General features: G+C 42.1%; 1 protein-coding gene across 4 annotated transcripts in view; it reads right to left on the reverse strand.

Annotated features, from left to right (window-relative positions):
• Positions 1-3,086: 3,086 nt before the first annotated feature.
• Positions 3,087-19,303, reverse strand: part of LOC103361667 (zinc finger protein 609-like) — a 45,909-nt gene continuing 29,692 nt past the window's right edge. Inside the window, exons 5-10 of one of the 4 annotated variants that reach the window (XM_008287811.1) lie at positions 16,564-18,712; positions 9,996-10,371; positions 8,069-8,407; positions 5,455-5,533; positions 3,787-4,061; positions 3,087-3,561 (exon numbers count right to left, since the gene is read on the reverse strand). In XM_008287811.1, coding sequence (XP_008286033.1) covers positions 5,460-5,533; positions 8,069-8,407; positions 9,996-10,371; positions 16,564-18,712 — 2,938 coding nt within the window. In that variant the 3' untranslated portion in view covers positions 3,087-3,561; positions 3,787-4,061; positions 5,455-5,459. Of the gene's footprint in view, positions 3,562-3,786; positions 4,062-5,454; positions 5,534-8,068; positions 8,408-9,995; positions 10,375-12,948; positions 13,020-16,563; positions 18,713-19,303 lie in introns of those variants that run through there. The other 3 variants (XM_008287809.1, XM_008287810.1, XM_008287812.1) reach the window with 3 other exon arrangements.

The raw sequence follows: 19,303 nt of genomic DNA on the forward strand, positions 1-19,303 counted from the left end.
TTCAACTGTATAATGTCTGCAATGCTGACTTGATAGCTCAGGGCCAAAGCAGCAGGGGACGCCCTGGACAAGTAACCAGTTTATCACAGGGCTATACAGAGAGACAAAAAAGCACACTCACGTTCACAGCTAAAACAAATGTACACTGACGTGAAAAAAGCAAATGGAGCATGGCCAGCTATATGGCTTGAAAAACACAGAATCAGCCACTCTCTGACCTGAGTGGAAATGAGTCGGGAAGCACTCATATAAATGAGAAACAAGGAACTAAACAGAATCCTAATACTCAAAGGGAAACATAAGGAGGACAGAAGGAGCATAAGGCATGCAAGATGAAGGAGAAAGATGTGCTGCATGTTGGAGATGGTGTTATCAGTAAATCAATCAGAATCATCACATGCAGCTATCCAAGTGCCATGGTCAGTCATACAACTGGACTCCTCTTACAGATAGCGTCACACTCTGGAGTCAAACAAATTACTCTGCATGTAGGAGCAGTTGAAGACGGCTGGTTTTTAACAATCAATCTGACTAGTGGGAATAATCAGGTCCCAGTGACGGAGACGGACAAGCTGAAGACTGCCTTTTGTACACCTTTTGGCCTCTTTGAATATAATCAAACGCCCTTCGGCTTGTATAGTGCTCCAAGTACATTCCAGTGGTTAATGCAGAGGCTTGTTTGGGGACCAACAATGTCAGTCATTGTTGTTATATCTTGACGACATTGTTGCATACTCCTCGGTCTCACAGCACCTGGAGAGGCTGGAGCTGGTCCTGGGCCACCTTCAACAACAAGGGTTGAAGGCCAAGCTTGAGAAGTGCTTCTTCTTCCAGCCAAGGGTTAAATACTTAGGCCAGGTGATCTCCCAGGAGGGTGTTTCCACAGACCCTACTAAAGTGGAGGCGGTGGCGGAGTGGAAGTGTCCTCAACATGTCACTGAACTGCGGTCCTTTTTAGGGTTTGCCAGTTATTACCGGCAGTTTGTTGAGGGTTTTGCCAAACTGGCCGCTCCTCTACACAAGCTAGTGGCTGCAGTTGCTGGGACTAAACACAAGAAAGGATCGGGGAAGCCTCTTGGTGAGTACTGGTCCCCCCCAGTGTGAGAAGAGCTTTGAAGCCTTGAAAGCCCAGCTCATCTCTGCTCCTGTGCTCGCCTATGCAGATTTGGGCAGTACTGTCACAGGAGACGGAGAATGGCATCAGACCTGTTGCCTATGCAAGTTGTGGTCTTCAGCCCACAGCAAATTTGATTACTGTAGTTCGGTCCCAGGCCGTATCCCCGGGTGGCGTTGTCGGTCTCTTTTGTAATACAAGTCCTAAAAACCACTGCTCAGGCTACAGATGGATGACTATTTGTCCCTCTGAGAATTATTTTCTAAATCTTACTCCTATTACTGTGTGTAGACATGCCCTGACCTGACCACTTTAAAGTTGAAGCTACAAAAAAATCTCTCTACACTTCCTACTTTGCCCTGTAAGAGTTTAGTAACTATAAAGTTCTATTCAGCCTTTTTCTTTTAAATTTTTGTAAAATGTATTTTTTATGCCAGTGGTAATGACCATGTTTTTAATATTATTACTGCATTTTGAACTGTCCAGTGTATGAAATGTGCCATGCAAATAAATCTGCCTTGCCTCGCCTTAATTTCTTTCCTGAATAATTAAATGAATCAGATTCAATCTAAGTATTCCAGTTTAAACATGAACAAAAGTAATGTTAACTATGACTATCAATGTAATACACTACAATTCCTTAACTGGCCAGATTTAACGATATTCAACAAAATATAGAATATATATACAACAGAGCCCTCTAGTGGCCACATAGGCTAACTGTATGCTGAGAAACTGATAACAACAGTTATAACAATTGAAACAAAAAATCAACAGACTTAAATGTTGGTTTTTGTTTTATGTGTGAATCAGATGTGTGATTAGGTGGCCACTAAATTGAAGTTTGTTGTTGTACCTTTGAACAAGTTTTTTCTTTTTAGGCAAAGAAATTGAAGTACATTTTTGACTCTTCAAATTCTTCAGTCATTTCAGTATAATTTTAGCAAATCAATCCAACATTGCAAGAACATCCCCGAATGCCATTTTTTTTCTCTATTGTGCAGCACATCCTGCTTTAAAATTCCAAATGTTAAGACGTGTATCACTCGCTCAAATAAAAATCTTGTGATGACAAAAATTGCAAGTTTGTATGATAATTCAAAGTTGTTGCTACATTTACTAAATTTATTAAAAAGACAAAAAAAAAAAGAGACCAGATACAGCTTCACTGAACCAGACAAGACGTGACTGACAAGCTTGTGTCTCTTTCAGATGTTCCCACTAGATTCTCCAAACACCTGCAGCTGACAATCTATCACAAGAGATGCACCCAAGTGTGTGATTTTAAAGCTACTTGAGCAGGTATCATGACCTGGCCCTGACACAATATCTTACCGTGTATAGATTTCCAACATCTGTCTGAAGTCCCAGGAAATCAATAAGTTGTCTCCAGGTAATTGTGGCCGGTATCCTTTGTGAGTGAAAACAACACTTGTAAACATGGATGTAAACAGTGCACGGTTTAAAACACTATTTTAAATATCAGCTTTACAAAAGGTTTGAGGTTTATACAATGCATGAGTTCATGTATGCATAAACACAGGTACGGTGTGGTCAGTTAAAAAGTTGTAAACTGTGTGTTTATGAGAAACCCCACAGGGCTCTACCAACATGTGACGTGGACAGTTCCAAGGCTTCAACAACTACGGAGTTATTTTTTAAATATATAGATGTTTTAATTTTAAAAAATACAATTTTACATAAAATGAGTACTTATCGACCAAGGTAGTTGCACCTATGTTTTCATCTGACAATTGATAAATGCCACAACCTGAACTTTTATTTTGAAAGTAAGTGGACTACCTGCACAGTAACAGGCGAACTGGGCGTCTTGGTCAGTGGTGAAAGAAGTACTCTGATCTTTAACTTGGATGTAGAATTACCAACATGTTGCACTTGCATCTGTCTGTTGTTGCTGATTTTCTTCCATGATTTTGGTTGTCGTTGAATAAATGAAGAAACTGAGCTTGAACAATGTTCCACCATCTACAGGTTTAATATCAGATCAGCAACAGTAGAAAAACAAGAGGCAAAGGCTACCAGACAAAGAGTAGGAAATTCAACATCATCCAACAGGCTCTTTAAAATAATTCCTCTGTACAGTATATACACTTTCTTTCTTTCTTTTTTCTTTCTCTCTCTCACTCTCTCTCTCTCACACACACACACACACACACACACACACAGACACACACACACAGGGTACATGACAGCTACAAATTGAGGTGGAGAACCCTGATGCCACCTGACTCCCTGCCTGCGAGTCAGTCAGCCTGATGATGCAGCATCACCCCGAACGCTTCCTGTTGATTGGTCTGTCCACAGTATTCTTTTTATTTTCCATGAAGCTGAGATACATCCAGATGAACGTGTGATGATGTCCAACCACTGGTTCTCAGAGAGGTCAGAGGCCACTGCAGATTAAGTCTCAGGGTCAGAAGGCGTTTCTGAAATATGAGAATGAAATAAAAAAAAAACTGAAAGACGACTGTGTGTCATAAAACGACACAGAATTGAAGGCTTGGCTCCAAAAGTGACCGTCTTTTTCCTTACTACAAAAAGCCAGTGTGACTCTGAAAGCCCCCCCTGTCTCAGCAGCTCAGAGCTGCCAGACCCACCCTATGTCCCAACAGCACCAACAATCATCAGCATCTCCTTGTGTCTCCACCCACCAGGTCCACTTTGTCCTCAGTCTTTGAGCCAAAATCTCTGCTGCATGCTTGCTTGAGCACCAACGGTACCGTCTAGAATCAGCAGGACCAGCAGAATGAGGGCTTCAGTTCCTTTGGTCAGGTCCAGTCCAGCGAGGGGTGGCCGACAGGACGTCCAGGCAGAGATATCAAACATACACAAAACACCATTGAACTGATGTTACAACAGAAATGCTCCTTCATGTGACCCAGTCACATGACTTTGAGTGGGGTGGAGGTCAGCCAATCAGGTGTGCCTGCATAAGGTGAGAGAACATTATTGGTCAAATGGGACGGCCTCACAGGAGGATCTGCCAGGCACCTCTTTGTATAGACAATTATACTTCACGTTTCTTACATTCTGCTGCTGCTAGTGCAAATTAGTTCCTATTTACACCTTATTTTATTTTATTTGACAAATCTTTTTAATACTGTGTCCAGCTGTGCTTGGGAGTTCTTGGTAGTAGTTCTTGCATATTCAAGGTTGATTTTAGAATCTAACACCTACAGTGTCAGTACATGTGTATGACTGTGCTTCCATTTACTTTTTTCTTTACGCATGTTTTCAGTTTGCACACAAAAAGTCTCAGAAAACAGACGATAACATTCAAATATCATGTTCCACATGGTCTTCCTTTATTTGAGTTATGACTGATCTCTTAGTGTCTTCGACAATTCTACAGTTTTACAATTTCATTTAGCAGACGCTTTTATCCAAAGCAACGTACATCTGAGAGCAGATACAACACAAGCAAGGATCTAGTCAGGAGAAAAACAATCGAGATAAGTGCCACAGAACTTCTTCTGCAATGCTTTAAAGGTTCCAATTCAAGGATTAAATCCACCATTGACTACCTTTATGGCGTTGGCAGCTACATAATGTTAATTTTGGAATTTGCTCAGTGGGTAAACTGTATTTAAGTGCATTTGCACTAAAAAGTCCAGTCCACTGTCCCACCCTGTCTGAAGTCCTCCACAATGATCCCCCTGCCTAAGAAACCCCACATCTCCAGTCTTAACGACTAGCGCGGCCAGTCGCACGCACACCTGTGGTGATGAAATGCTTTGAAAAACTGGTCAGGGGTCATATCACATCACTCCTGCCCCACAGTTTTGACCCCCACCAGTTCGTGTACAGAGGATGCCGTAGCCACAGCCCTCCATGCTGCACTGTCCCACCTGGAGCAACAGGGCAGCTACATGCAGCTGCTCTATGTTGACTACGGCTCAGCATTTAGCACAATCCTCCCCCACAAACTAAGTCTTTAGGTTTTCCCAACAACAAACAGTATGACATACAGGTCATACTGCCACTGTAAATAGTAAACAGCGATACCAAGATACTGATATCAAACCCCTAGATGGCGCTATTATACTGTAACATTGGAATAAAGGCTACAGTGATACCTGAGTGCTTCAGTACATTGTGAATCAAGTGCTTCCTACAGAGGACACGTGTTTGTGATCACACCACTTGCTCTAACAACACTACAGAGCTGTTTGAGTAAGTTAGAGAGGTCAGCTTTTAATGGTACGTGCATAAACAAGTTTAGTTGTGTTGAGGTGTGAATAAAATTAAGTAAATTATGATAGTGTTTTGGAGTATAACAATGTAATATGAAAGTAAGTGTGTGTGTGTGTTTATCTTACCATTCTCACCTTCGTGCAGGAGGGTACATAGATGGGGCAGATGCTTGCTGACTGGCCACAATGGCTGAAGAGGAGAGGCCTGAAAGTAAGGGACAGCTATCAGAAACATCCAACATGGCTGACATGTTTCAACCTAACAAGCTTGGCTATTTTTTTTTTGCCTGTAAATGCATACCTAGATTTAACCAGTAAAACTTCCATAGCTGTAAAATGATCAGGAAGTCTCCCAGTTCCCATTAACAGTCAGGTTTTTACCTAAACCTATTTAAAAGTTTAAATAGGACAGTGAATAACACCCTTATAACAAGTAGACACTGGTGCCACTGAGCCTGTTGTAAAAATTCTGAACTGCAGTTCTACCTAACTTGATGCGACAGAAATGAAGCACGCCAGGACTGTATCCATTTTAGTCATAGTAGGCAGCATCTCCATTATAGCATATATATAATCTTAGGTGCATTATTGTACCCTTGTTGAGGGAAATCAGGGTTAGTGCTGACTGTCACTGACAGATGAAGATTTTCTGCAGTGATGATATATTCAGCTTCCTGTAACTACAAACACATCAGAGACGGTGGACTATAACGACAAAATCCAGGCGTTGTTGTCCATTTCTGCAGAGGACAGCATATTATGTAAAGGTGGCAATTTTGTGTGTTGTTTCTTGAGCTATACTAGGGATTAAAAGTTTGAATATTTCAGTCTCAGCTGCTGTATTTTTTACTGTTCTTTTTTTAAAGTATTCTGACAAGCACACCAGAGCTGTAAAACTGCAATTTTATGCCTTGAGAAACAAACTTTACAAAAGCTAAATATTGTTTACTGATTGAACTCAGCCAATGCTCAAGTCTTCCCACCCTAGAGGTCCATGTACCGGGGCCAGTTAAAACACACAAACAAACAAAAACCCAAAACCTGACACTACTTTTACATCGCAGAGTGTCGCACATAAGCACATTTGTGTACACATGCTGGTAAACATTGACAACTTCAAGTGTCAGTTGAGAGAAGTAAATGCATATTGCATTACATCAACCAGATGGTACAACACCAAAGCCTAAGAGGAAAAAAAAGGGAAAAACAGAAGAGAAATATAAAAACAAAAAGCAATACAAAGTTGTGTAATTTGGGCTCTTGCAAAAAAGCTGCAAGTCTTCTAGCGAAAAAAGGGAATACAGGCTCAGCATCATCCTGCAAAATCCTGCACTGGCCAGTCACACTCTTGTAAGTTCAAATTCCTGGAATATTACTTTGGTACATAAACACAGCGTGTATAGAGATGACCTCACAACTACTGTGATAAAAAAGAAAATAATTGCTATAATGGGTAGCTTAGGGGTCGAAGTGCGTAACACATGGGCCAAACATAGACTGTATAAAAGATAGACGTAGCAACCGGCCCTGAAAAATGAAGCCAACCTGGAAGTGTCAAAAACCTGCAATATCACTACGTCCACTAGCTGCTGGCTCCAAAAAGCCCTGGCTCCCATAGACATGAATTGGAAAAGAAGTGATCACATATCATGAAATACTGCATTCCTACAGCTCAGGATTTTTTTCTTATTAGTTCTCATAGTCAAATCCAGAGATCAGGTGGCCAATCTGAAAATAAATCAATACTGAATTTTTAAAAAATTGTCAACATTTTGCGGGGCAAGGGGCGTGGCTGGCTTGATTGACAGTCGGCGAGCAGAAGGTGGTAAGTGTGGGCGGGCAGAGAGGGCCCGCCTCTCAATCCGTCTGACCAATCGCTGCTCCTATGGCTCCGCCCCCCTCCGACGATTTTTGCGTCACTGGCTCCAAAAATCCAAGATGTCAACCAGGAAGTAGCAAAACCCTGGCTTCATTTTCTCAGTGCAGAAACCAACGGGTGACGTCACAGAAGCTACGTCCATCTTTTATACAGTCTATGGGGCCAACAAGCAGTGACTGTCAGCCAGTCTGGATTTCTAATACATGTCATCCAGCTTCCTTATTTCCCTCCATTTCCCGTCCTTTTCTATTGTCACTATTAACCAGAGGTAGAAATTCCCCCAAACAATTGAAAAATATTGCTTTAGTGACAAATTTGTCAGATTAATGTAAATTGTTTCACCCTCATGCAGTGTTCTGACACCTGATAAAAGACTGAACCACTTCAGTATCCAATAGCTGTCTGCATGCACCGCACATTTAGACAAGGGGGCATATGGTGAATCCTAAAGGGGTTCTCCTCCCTGACCTGTGAGCCATGTAAAACATTTACAATTGCCACTCAGTCCTTTCTGACCCCCCACTGCTCACACTACAAACTTCATGCCTTTAAAACAGTTTTAGGTCTATGGATAATATGACGAGGGAATGAAAGGGAGAAAGAAGGGAGAACAACAGGAAAAGAAGGGTAGAATATCTGAGAATCCTGACGAAAACAGGAGGGCTGATATATAAAATGCATAACATATCTATAAATGTGACTGAATTTCCTAAACTGTATTTCATGTCTCATCTGTACGTTAAACAAACATCAACACAGCCCTCTGCGCTTTTGTCATGCAGGGCTGAATGCCCACATCAGAAGATGTTTTTCCTTCTTCTTTTCAGCTGTGTGTCCACCGTATAAGGGGTGTAAGTCTACCTGAGGTGTAGGACAGATCATACTGTCCTGACAGCAAAGGGTATCCCAAGTGATGATGGGAAGGCAGGATCCGCTGGGAGGGTGAGGATCTTGGCCGGTCGCCTTCTCTCTCCCTGTCTCGCTCTCTCTCCCTCTCTCGTTCATGTGGGGTCTTGTTGTCTTGGATGGATGGGGATTTGCTTTTGTACTGGCTGGCGTGCTGCTGTAGCAAGTCCAGAGCTTTGGCCTCACTGGGCGGCTTCACTGTTGGACTGGACCTAGAGGGTTTCTCCCCATCCTCCCCCGCTGCCACCTTCCCTCCATATGAGGGGAAGGAGTAACCCGCCGGTAGGTATGAGCCTGAGGACAAAGTGTTCAAATATGTCTGGTCATCAGGAAGAAAAGGTTGACATACCTACTGCTGCTCATCATACCAATCAACAGTCTGATTATGACTCTGTTACCTGCAGATTCAACATGAGCTCAAAACATTTGGAAAAAAAATGTAGAAGCTCTTTCAAACGTGCTAAACTCCTGAAATCAGATTCTCTTTAAAAAGGCATATTACCTGGGATCCATTTAAAATCAGCTACTGAACATGTCACCACTCTAAAAATCTTTATCATACTTTAATACTGAAGTGTTCCACCGTTTAGATCCTGTTCTAATAGCATGCTGTGACACTAGCATGCCAAACCTTTTGACCATAGACTGTACAAAAGATGGACGTAGCTACCGTGACGTCACCCGTTGGTTTCTGCACTGAGAAAATGAAGCCAGGGTTTTGCTACTTCCTGGTTGACATCTTGGATTTTTGGAGCCAGTGACGCAAAAATCGTCGGAGGGGGGCGGAACCATAGGAGCAGCGATTGGTCAGACGGATTGAGAGGCACGCCCTCTCTGCCCGCCCACATTTACCGCCTTCTGCTCGCTTCGTCTGCATCGTCGCTGCCGACTGTCAATCAAGCCAGCCACGCCCCTTGCCCCGCAAAATGTTGACGATTTTTTAAAAATTCAGTATTCATTTATTTTCAGATTGGCCACCTGATCTCTGGATTTGACTATGAAAACTAATAAGAAAAAAATTCTGAGCTGTAGGAATGCAGTATTTTGTGATCTGTGATCACTTGTTTTCCAATTCAAGTCTATGGGAGCCAGGGCTTTTTGGAGCCAGCAGCTAGCGGACGTAGTGATATTGCAGGTTTTTGACACTTCCGGGTTGGCTTCATTTTTCAGGGCCGGTTGCTACGTCCATCTTTTATACAGTCTATGGTTTTGACCCATATTAAGGTCAAAGACGGAAAGAGGACAAAACCAGCAATAGAAACACTGATGTTACAGCTTCAACTAACTAACATTGATCTTAAAGAAATAAAAATGTTTCCTACAGCCCAAGGTGATGTTGTCACATTACTTGTTTTGTCTGGTTAAACAAAATCCAAGAATGTTTTTCTTGATTATTCCTACAATGATCTTTCCTCACAGTTTTGTATCATATATTTGGATTTTTTTTAAACCCAAAAGAACACATTATGCAATTATGTGTCAACAGGTGTATTTCTGAAGTGCCTGTTTCACTGTTTCCAGTCTTTGAAAATCCATTTCAGGAGTTTTAAGTTAGCTTCTTTGATTTATTGTTTCAAGCCTTAACCATGTTTCCTGCATGCTTGCTGCTTTGAATAAAAGGTACTATTTCCCAAAATGCTCTTCCAAATTCTTCACCAAGTTTCATTTATCACAGTGTGGTTTTTCTTCATTTGTTTGTGTTAATGTTTACTTGCCTTCATCATAGCCTTCATCATCATACACCCTTTAACCGCGTGCAGAGTAAAAGCAGTTCATTTTATGTTTCAGTGTTTTTTTTATTGTTTTACTGCAATTAAAAAAAAAAAAACTCCTTTCAAGGAAAAATAAAGATGTTAATTGAACTGATTGTTACTCTTATTACCTGGGTAGTTTTGCATCATAACCGAGGGCATGCCTCTGTACCCAGGGTGGCTGGCCTCGTAGCCCTGGCTGTAGGCGTAAGGTCCATGCATATATTGCATGTATCCCTGGTGCTGGGCCAGAGACGACGGGAACTGTATGTGGGGAGGTCGTTGCTCCTTCCCTCCCAGTCGGTGCTCCTCCAACTGCGTCCTGCCCTCTGAACCCTCCTTCACCTCCTCTTTCTGGAGGCCCTCCTTTGGTCGCAGCCTCTCTTCTTTCCCTTTCCTGTCTCGTTCTCGCTCTCTCTCGTCTTTCCACCTGTCCTCTTCCTGTAGTTTAGGAGCTTCTGAGTATTTACTGGGGTAGACGTAGGGCCACAAGCGTGAGTCCGACGCCTGCTAAGAAGAAGAAGTTTAGGTTAGGACCACAGACTGTGGCGATATTTGAGTTTCATATAACACAGACTACCGGATTCAACTGTCCGGCTGCTTCTGAAGACAATTGGCTGCTATTCTTGCCTTGTGGGAATGTTCATAGTCTGTTAGTAGATGATCTCATTCATGGCTCTTTTCTTGTTTCACAAAGACGACTTTGAGCATTGCTAACACCTAGATTGCATTTCACTGTAATTTACTCTAGAGTTACACAAAAAATAAATGAAGGTTCCGACAATGCTCCAACAACAAAACTGATCAATTGGTGCAGTATATATATTGATAGAATTTTATCAAACTAAAATCCAGTTCCAAATTCATTTAAAAAACCTGAATCCTTCCAAATCCCTAACATTTGTCTAAATTTCCAAAACAGCTCCACTGGAACTAGATCCATAATGGAACTGACTTTCAGATCACATCTCTAACTACACACATTGCTTACATCATCACACAGTCACCTGATTGTTTGATTTGGACTTTGTCATTTTGTCTATTTGTTGCATTGTCCTGTATTACAATTATGACGTTGCGGGCATGACCAGAGGCCTGTACTGCAAAGCAGGATTTGGAGTAAGTGAGGGGTCTAACTGTGGGATGGACCCTTGGTTTTCAGATCTACAACAATGGCTCAACTCTTGCCTAAATGCATCGTCATGGTACCACTGCCTTCTGACCAATCACTTCTCTTCCTGTGAATAATGTGATGCACAAAAAGCAAGACGGGTCTCTGACGAAGGTGAGCATTTTTTTTTTAAGCATCTAAAACCTTTTCTTTTCCTGATGAGCACAGATAGATAGATATAGATCAGGGGTGTCCAATCCTGGTCCTCGAGGGCCACAGTCCTGCATGTTTTAGATGTTTCCCTCTTCCAACACACCTGATTCAAATGATCAGCTCATCATCAAGCTCTGCAGAAGCTTGATAGCGATTCTGATCATTTGAATCAGGTGTGTTGGAAGAAGGAAACATCTAAAACATGCAGGATCGTGGCCCTTGAGGACCAGGATTGGACACCCCTGATATAGATTCTCAGTGGAGGGAACTCCAGCCTTCCTTGCTTTGTTTATCTGTTGACTATTTGATTTGATTGTATTTTTCTACAGGGGTTTGTATAGGGTCATTCCATCTAAAAACAAAACATTTTCTGCTCTGAATTTTGAGTACAGACATTTATACAGATATTTGGGAATGTTTTTAGCTTGATATATCAAATACTTTGCGAGATAACTTTTTTTTTTTAAATGTCCACTGACCAACTTTCCAATTTAAATAATTAAAACTATATATATTTTTAATATAGGCATATGTCGACCTCACTTTGTAAGCATAAAGATTGGTTTGAAATAGACCTGTCATGTAGTCGTGTATCATTTCTTTGGGAAATGTCTTCATTAGGTCATGAGTTTGACATAATACAGCACAATAAGACCATGAATAACTACGTAAATCTGTTGGAATAGTTTGATGGTTTTCGTGGAATTGTTTTATGCCTTTACATATATTGATTGGCAATTTGATGCACTTCTGTAAGCAAAACTTTAATGGTGAATCTATTCTCCTACTCATTGTGGACTCAACTGTTTCATATGATCAATATTGATTCTTCTTGCTTTGTGTTCCTCGGAATTAAACTTGGCCATCAAGAAGAATGTCACAAGCTGGACTATGCATGTGTAGACGTACAGTATATTTATAGTTAGTGCTTAAGCATTTACTTTCAAATATATCTTCTAAACGGTAGTATGACGATACATTGAACTGAACATGTGATGTCCCAAATGACTGAAAATGATGTTCTATGCCTGTATATTCAAAAATATTTTCTCTAAACGACATATGGAAAACACATGTTGAAAAACTTTGTTCTAACTTGATTAGGTTATTTAACAATATAGATTTATTTTTCTTGTGGTACAACTTGTCATACCTGCTTAAAGGGTTATGAAAGCTCAATAACAAGAACTTTAAAAAAAAAATCATTTTTCAACTAAATATTTCTTATTAAAAAGTATTCTGTATGATTTTGTTTTGCATTATTGTGACACATGCAGCACACATGGTTCAGAAAATATCACTGGTTGACTTCTGCATTATGAATGTTTTTGATCATGTGTGCACAAAGACGGGACTTTTCACGATTGCTTCAATTGTTTTTCATATTTTCACTCACCCATAGTCAGAGATTGTCTTATCTACTTGTCCACTGTTGCAGATTGTCAATCAGTGGCATGATGAGAAATAACAGTGAACATTTCAGGCTTCAATAGTTCCTGTGATATTGTTCAAACATAACCTCAAGTTTTAACTTATGAAAAAATATGCTAAAAGAGGGTTGATGGGCAATTAAAAAAATAATAAGTAACTCGGAAAGTCCTTGATATATTGATCTAAAGTAGCCAGTTAGTGATGGTCAGGCAGAAGGAACCTGATAATTTGCGATGCAATAACTCTATAGTGGTATAATCCTTAAACAGAGACTGAGACTAAAGCCTTATACTTGCTGAATTTACATGATTTGCAGTAAGCCTACTTACCAGTTTGAATGATGTTTTAATATTTGCTCTTTACTTGCTCCCAAGACCGTTTAACGCCGCCAGGGTTTCAGCTGAAAGAATAAGGCTAAATTGTCTTACATGTCATACGAACATCTAAGCAGCACATTTAATGGAATTCACATTAGTTACAGTCAGATTTACAGGTGCAGCTCAAAAAATTTGAATATCGCGAATAACTTAATTGTTTTCCTAATTTAATTCAAAAAGATAAACTTTCGTATATTCTATATTCGGTACACATAAAGGGAAACATTTGAAGTCTTTTTGGTGTTTTATTTTTAATGACTGTGGCCTTCATTAAATTCATAAGTCCAGTATCTCAATATATTACAATATTTGATTTCGAGTTTAAATAAATTACTATTCAAATAGTACAAATACCATGTATCTGTTGGTCTAATTCAGTACATGCAATCATGGGGAAGACTGCTGACTTAAAAGTTGTCCACAAGGCTGATAGCATGCACAAGGAGGGTAGGCCACAGAAGGTCACTCTCCCCCCGCTTTCCTGTCTCTACTATAGACTGTCAACAAAGTCTAAAGGCAAAAAATAATAATAGCAAATAAATAAAAAAGGTCATTGCTGAAAAGGCCAGATGCCTTCAGAGTGCTGTATAGAAGCTTATTAAGGGAAAGTTAAATGTAAGGGCAAAATTTGGTAGGAAAAAGTGCAAGCAACAGGGATGAGTCTTGAAGACTGTCACGACAAGTCAATTCAAGAACTTGGGAGAGCTTTACAGGCTGGCGTCAGCGCATCAAGAGCCATGAGCACAGACGGCTACAACTGCTGCATTTCTAACATCAAGCCACACCGGAATCAGTCAAAAGGTTTTACCCGGGCTGAGGAGAAAAGGAACTGGACAGCAGTCCTCTCTTAAGATAAAAGTAAATTTTAATTTTGGAAATCAAGGTCCTAGAGTCTGGAGGAAGAGTGGAGAGACACAGAATCCAAGGTGTTGGAAGTGCAGTGTGCAGTTTCCACAGTCTGTGACAGTCCACTGTGTTTGATGAAGTTTAAAGTCAATGCAGCCACCTGCCAGGACGGAGATGCACATTTTCTTTTCCAGCTGGACTTAGCACCCAGCCACAGTGCCAAAACTACTACCAAATTGTTTGCTGACCATGATAATATAATACTTGAATAGCCAGCAAAACCCATATGGTGCATTGTCAAGAGAAGGATGAGAAACAATCAACCAAAAATACAAACAAGCTGAATTCTGCTGTCAAAGCAACCTCAGCTTCAACTTAACCTCAGCAGTGCCCCTGGTTGATCACCACCAGGACATGCTGCACTGATGCAGTTTTTAGTGGTGAAGGAGCCCCAACCATGTACTGACTGTAGAAATGTACATACTTTTCAGAATTTGGACATTTTCGTATTGGTTTTTTGTTTTTTATTAATCTTAGGAGACATTCTATGTAATTTCTAAAGTTCAGAAACTATACGCCATAATGATCAACTTTAAAACAAAACAAAAAAGGCTTGGAATATTTTATTTTACACATAATGAATGTAGAATATTTGAAAGTTTACCTTCTTGAATTAAATTACAGAAAGATAACTTTTTTGAGCTGCACCTATACTCGTGTCTGAGTGACGGGGCAGTGTGAATGTGTCTTTTAATGGGCTTATCACTGTCAGCATTTTTAAAACCAGCTTTCCTTCCTGCTTTGACTGCAGCAGCTGTGTTGCTTTTAGCCTGTATTATATATTTATAATCGCTCATATTGGTTTAGAATTATAGTTTGTTCATTCTGTGAGAAATACGTGGCTGTAGACCTATGTGTCTGATGCCAATTGGACTTGTAATCATTCATGTGAACTTGCTTCCGTTTCTGTGAACGTAGAGTTGAAACCAAAAGTTGACATTCACTGCATGAAAAGACATAAAACCTTATTTTCTCACTGTCTGACATTAATCAGTCGAAACGTTTCTTGTTTCAGGTCAGTTAGGATTACCAAAATGATTTCTATTTGCTAAATGCCAGAATAATGAGAGAGAGAATTTTTTATTACTTTCTTCAAAGTCAGAAGTTTACATACACAAACATAACTATGCCATCAAACTATTTGGGAAAGTCCAGATGATGACGTCATGGCTTTGGAAGCTTTTGATAGGTTAACTGACAACATTTGATTTAATTGGAGGCACACCTGTGGATGTATTTTAAGGCACACCTCAAACACACTGCTTCCTTTTGTGACAACATGGAAAATCTAAAAAAATCAGCCAAGATATCAGGAAGAGAATTGTGGACCTCCACAAGTCTGTTGTATCCTTGGGCGGAATCTCCAGAATGTGCATATCAACCCCAGAACAAAAGCAAAAGACTTTGTGAAGATGCTGCTGAAGCTGGTCAGGGAGTGTCATTATCCAAAGGCTACTCAGAGAGGAAGATGCCATTACTCGAAAAGCAACATAAAAAAGCCAGATTACAGTTTGCAAATGCACACAGGGACAAAGACCATAATTTGTGGTCTGATGAAACTAAGACTGAACTGTTTGGCCTTAATGACCATCTTCACATTTGGAGGAAAAAGGGGGAAGCTTGCAAGCCTGAGAACACCATCCTAACTGTGAAGTACGGGGGTGGCAGCATCATGATGTGGGGGTGTTTTACTGCAGGAGGGACTGGTGCACTTCACAAAATAGGTGGCATCATGAGGAAAGAACATTATGTGGAAATATGGAAGCAACATCTCAAGATATCAGCCAGGAATTTAAAGCTTGGGTGCAAATGGGTCTTCAAATGGACAATGACTCAAAGCATTCCGCCAAATTAGTTTCAAATTGGCTTCAGGACAACAAAGTCAATGTTTTGGAGAGGCCATCACAAAGCCTTGGTCTTAATCCTGTTGAAAATTAGAAAGTAAGGCAACCAGTAAACCTGACTCAGTTCCACCAGTTCTGTCAGGAGGAACGGGCCAGAATTCCAGCGAATTATTGGAAGAAGCTTGTGGAAGGAACCCCAAAATGTTTGACCCACGTCATACAGTTTAAAGGCAATGCTACCATATACTAAGGAAATACATGTAAACTTCTGACTTTAACGAAAGTGATAAAAAAATTCTACAAAAAAGTCTCTCTCTCATTATTCTGGTATTTCACAACTGGAAATAATTTTGGTAATCCCAACTGACCTATAACAGGAAAAGTTTTGTCTGACTTAATGTCAGACAGTGAGAGAGAAAAAAGGTTATGTCTTTTTATGCAGTGTATGTAAACTGCTGGTTTCAACTGTATTTATCGCTAGATTCAGAAACCCTGGGTTGACTTAACGAGCCGATAACCACCTGAATATGACCGCTTAGCAAGACTGTGGTAGTTAGGTTTAGTGAAGCCACATAACGCAAACATACTATGGGTATGTTGAACTTACTTCGTAGTACAGGCCCCAGGTCTCCCTTGAAAAAGACAAGCTAAATATAGGTTCAATAAATAAAATCCAAATGATATTACAAATGTGGCTGCTAAAGAACAGACACCCCCCTCCTGAAACTCATCCAGTAGAAACTGAAACCATGACGGAGACTGAGCGTACCTGAAACACAGTACAGCCGAATCCTGTTTAGACATAAAATGCAGTTACCTGTCTGTACCACATGGAAGGCTCTACACCAGCCGGTCTGCCTGGTTCCACCCCTGACTCTTCTTTCCCATGATGACCCGCTTCACTCAGCTTTATCTTCAGACCCTCAGCTTGGGCAGTGAGGGCCTTGGGATCTTCTCCCTTTGCCATGATGACTGACTTGGCCTGTTCTGAAACAAATGTGGGCTCTTTAGGCTTGGTTGGGTTTAGTGCTCCCTTAGAACCCAGGTCAGTGAGGCTGGGGGGTCTGGACAGAGTGGGGGTTACTGTGGCTTTCTGCTTCCACTCGTCTTTCCCACAAGCCTCGCGCTCTTTGCCCTCCACCTTCTTGTCGGCCTGCCGGTGCCTCTCTTCATACTGCTGGCGGTAGGCGGGGTTAGAGGCCAAAAGGTGGGCATGGTAGGCCTGATCAGGGGAGTAGGAGTAAGGAGGAACATAGTACTGATTGTAGTACAAAGGCTGGGAATACATGTTGGACCGCTGCTGAATGACTGACGGCTGCTGAGGCCCTGACTCCACCTTCCTCTCCTCCTGAGGCTCCACCTTCAATTTGCTCTCCTCTCCCACCTCTAGGTCCTCTTCCTTCTTCACCTGCACTCCTTCCACATGAGATAGGGCTGCAGGTGCTCCTGGGCTGGGGTTGGGATAGCTAGGGGAGTAGTAGGAGTCGTAGTTAGGGTAGTATTGGGGTTCCTTACTGGGAGCCTGAGGGGGAAAAAGTGACTTCTTGGCACCTTCACGAGGTCCCTGATCAGGCTCTGACTTGACCTTCACACCCTCTGCCTTGCCCTCTCCGTCCTCCCCCACATCAGAGATGTCAGAGTATGCCGGGCTGCTGGTCTTTACTGATGTGTTGTCAGCCCCATTCTGGTTGAGGTGGAGGGGGGGTGCAAGACCAGCTTCCATCCTGCTAGCCACACCAATGGACGGGCTAGGAGCATTGTCAGAGAAGCTGTACACCTTGTCAGCCTCAGCTTTAATGCTGGCCAGTCGGCTCTGGTGAGCTTCTGTGGAGCCATTAAGAAAAGCCTCCGATGCCTCAGAGTAGGGGCTTTTCCCCCCCTCTGACCTTCCTGCCTTACCTACTGCCTTCATACTTTCACCCTCCTCCCCCCCCTCCCTCTTCTTCTTGTCTTTTTTTTTCTTGTCCTTTGCAAGGGTAGGGCTGGAAGTGAGGTCAGTGAGTGGAGGGGGTTTAGGTTGGATGTTCTTCAGCTGGGGGTTCTTGGGTATGGACTGCACCACTGAACCCAAAACAGGGGAGGATGCCTGCAGGGAATACGGTGACGGGACCCCAGGGGCACTGTGGGCTACAGGGCGAGCTGGCTTTAAGGCTTTCTGCATCAGCTTATCGGATTTTCCTCCTGCCACAAACTTTTTTCCTTTTCTGTTGTCCAACCCATCATTGCTGGCTTCATCAGTCAAACATGTCCCCTCCTCTCCACCATCTGTTACCTCAGGTTCAGTGTCCCCTGCCTTCTTCCTTACCTTTGACCCTAGCTTGCCTGATGAGGGGGAAGGAGCATCAAAGCCCCGTACCTTTGGTGTAGTGGAGCGGGCAGGGGAGAAAGCAGCACCGTTGCAGGAGGATGGATCAGGATGGACGGCAGTGTCATCTCCATATTCACTGTCTCCATCCTGGTCTAATCGGATGTCGTGGTCGTTATGGGCGCGAGCCTGATGGTACTTTAACCCATTAATATGCTTGTACTTCTTGTTACAATTGGGATGGGGACAGTCAATGAGTACAGGGGAGGGGCACGTCTGGTCCAGCTGTGGAGGGGGCAGGGGGTCTGTTTTACCTCCTGTGAGAAGGGGCCCAGTGCCAGTTGAGTTAGTTCTCATGCGCTTTGAAGCTTTGGTATCTTCAGAGCTGGAGGTAGGTTCCATATCAGAGGAAGGTTTCGTCTTCCTCTTGGCAGATGATGGGCTAGCCTTGGCATCTTCAACACAGCCGGTTGTCTGGCTGCCTCGTCGCCCTTTGTTGTTTGTAGCAGAACCACGTGTTTTGCTGCAGCTGCTGCTGCTGCCTTTGTTGTCCGAAGAGTTGCTGTTGTCATTCAACGTCATGTTGCTGCTGGGACGCATCCTCTTTCCCCGACCACGACCACTTCGCATCTCCACGTCACTGGTTGGAGAATCACAGAACCTGAAAACACGCATTTAGTCAGCAGTGAACAGAAGCAGAAAGGGTGAGGAGGAAACTTAGTTGAATGAAGTCTGATGGGAACCAACTTTCTTCATCTGCAAAATGGTATTCAGGGTTTTCCCTATCTTAAAAAGGTAGGAAAACATAAAGTTCAAATTGTTTTTGTTAGTGCTCTCTTTAAGCTAAGGAATGAACTGTCAAGCTCAGGGTGTCTACTGAACTTACAAAAAGTTTCAGACCGTATACCAACTCAGGGTAAAGGCAAGGGACACCCTGGACAGATCAGCAGTCTATCGCAGGGCTACACAGAGAGACAAACAACTAAGCACACTCACATTCACACCTACAGACAACTTAGAATCACTAATTAACCTCAGCATGTTTTTCGACTGTGAGAGGAAGCTGGAGAACCCAGAGAGAGGGAGAACATGCAAACTCCACGCAGAAAGATCCCAGGCGTCCTAAGTGGGCGCAAACCAAGGCGACAGTGCAAACCACCAAGTCACCGCAGTCCATACATTTGAATTACTTGATAATCGATAATAGTACATATATATATAAATAGATAACAATAACAATCCTTGACTTGTT

The sequence above is a fragment of the Stegastes partitus genome, unplaced genomic scaffold, assembly GCF_000690725.1.
Source record: "Stegastes partitus isolate 25-593 unplaced genomic scaffold, Stegastes_partitus-1.0.2 Scaffold522, whole genome shotgun sequence".
Lineage (NCBI taxonomy): Eukaryota > Metazoa > Chordata > Actinopteri > Pomacentridae > Stegastes > Stegastes partitus.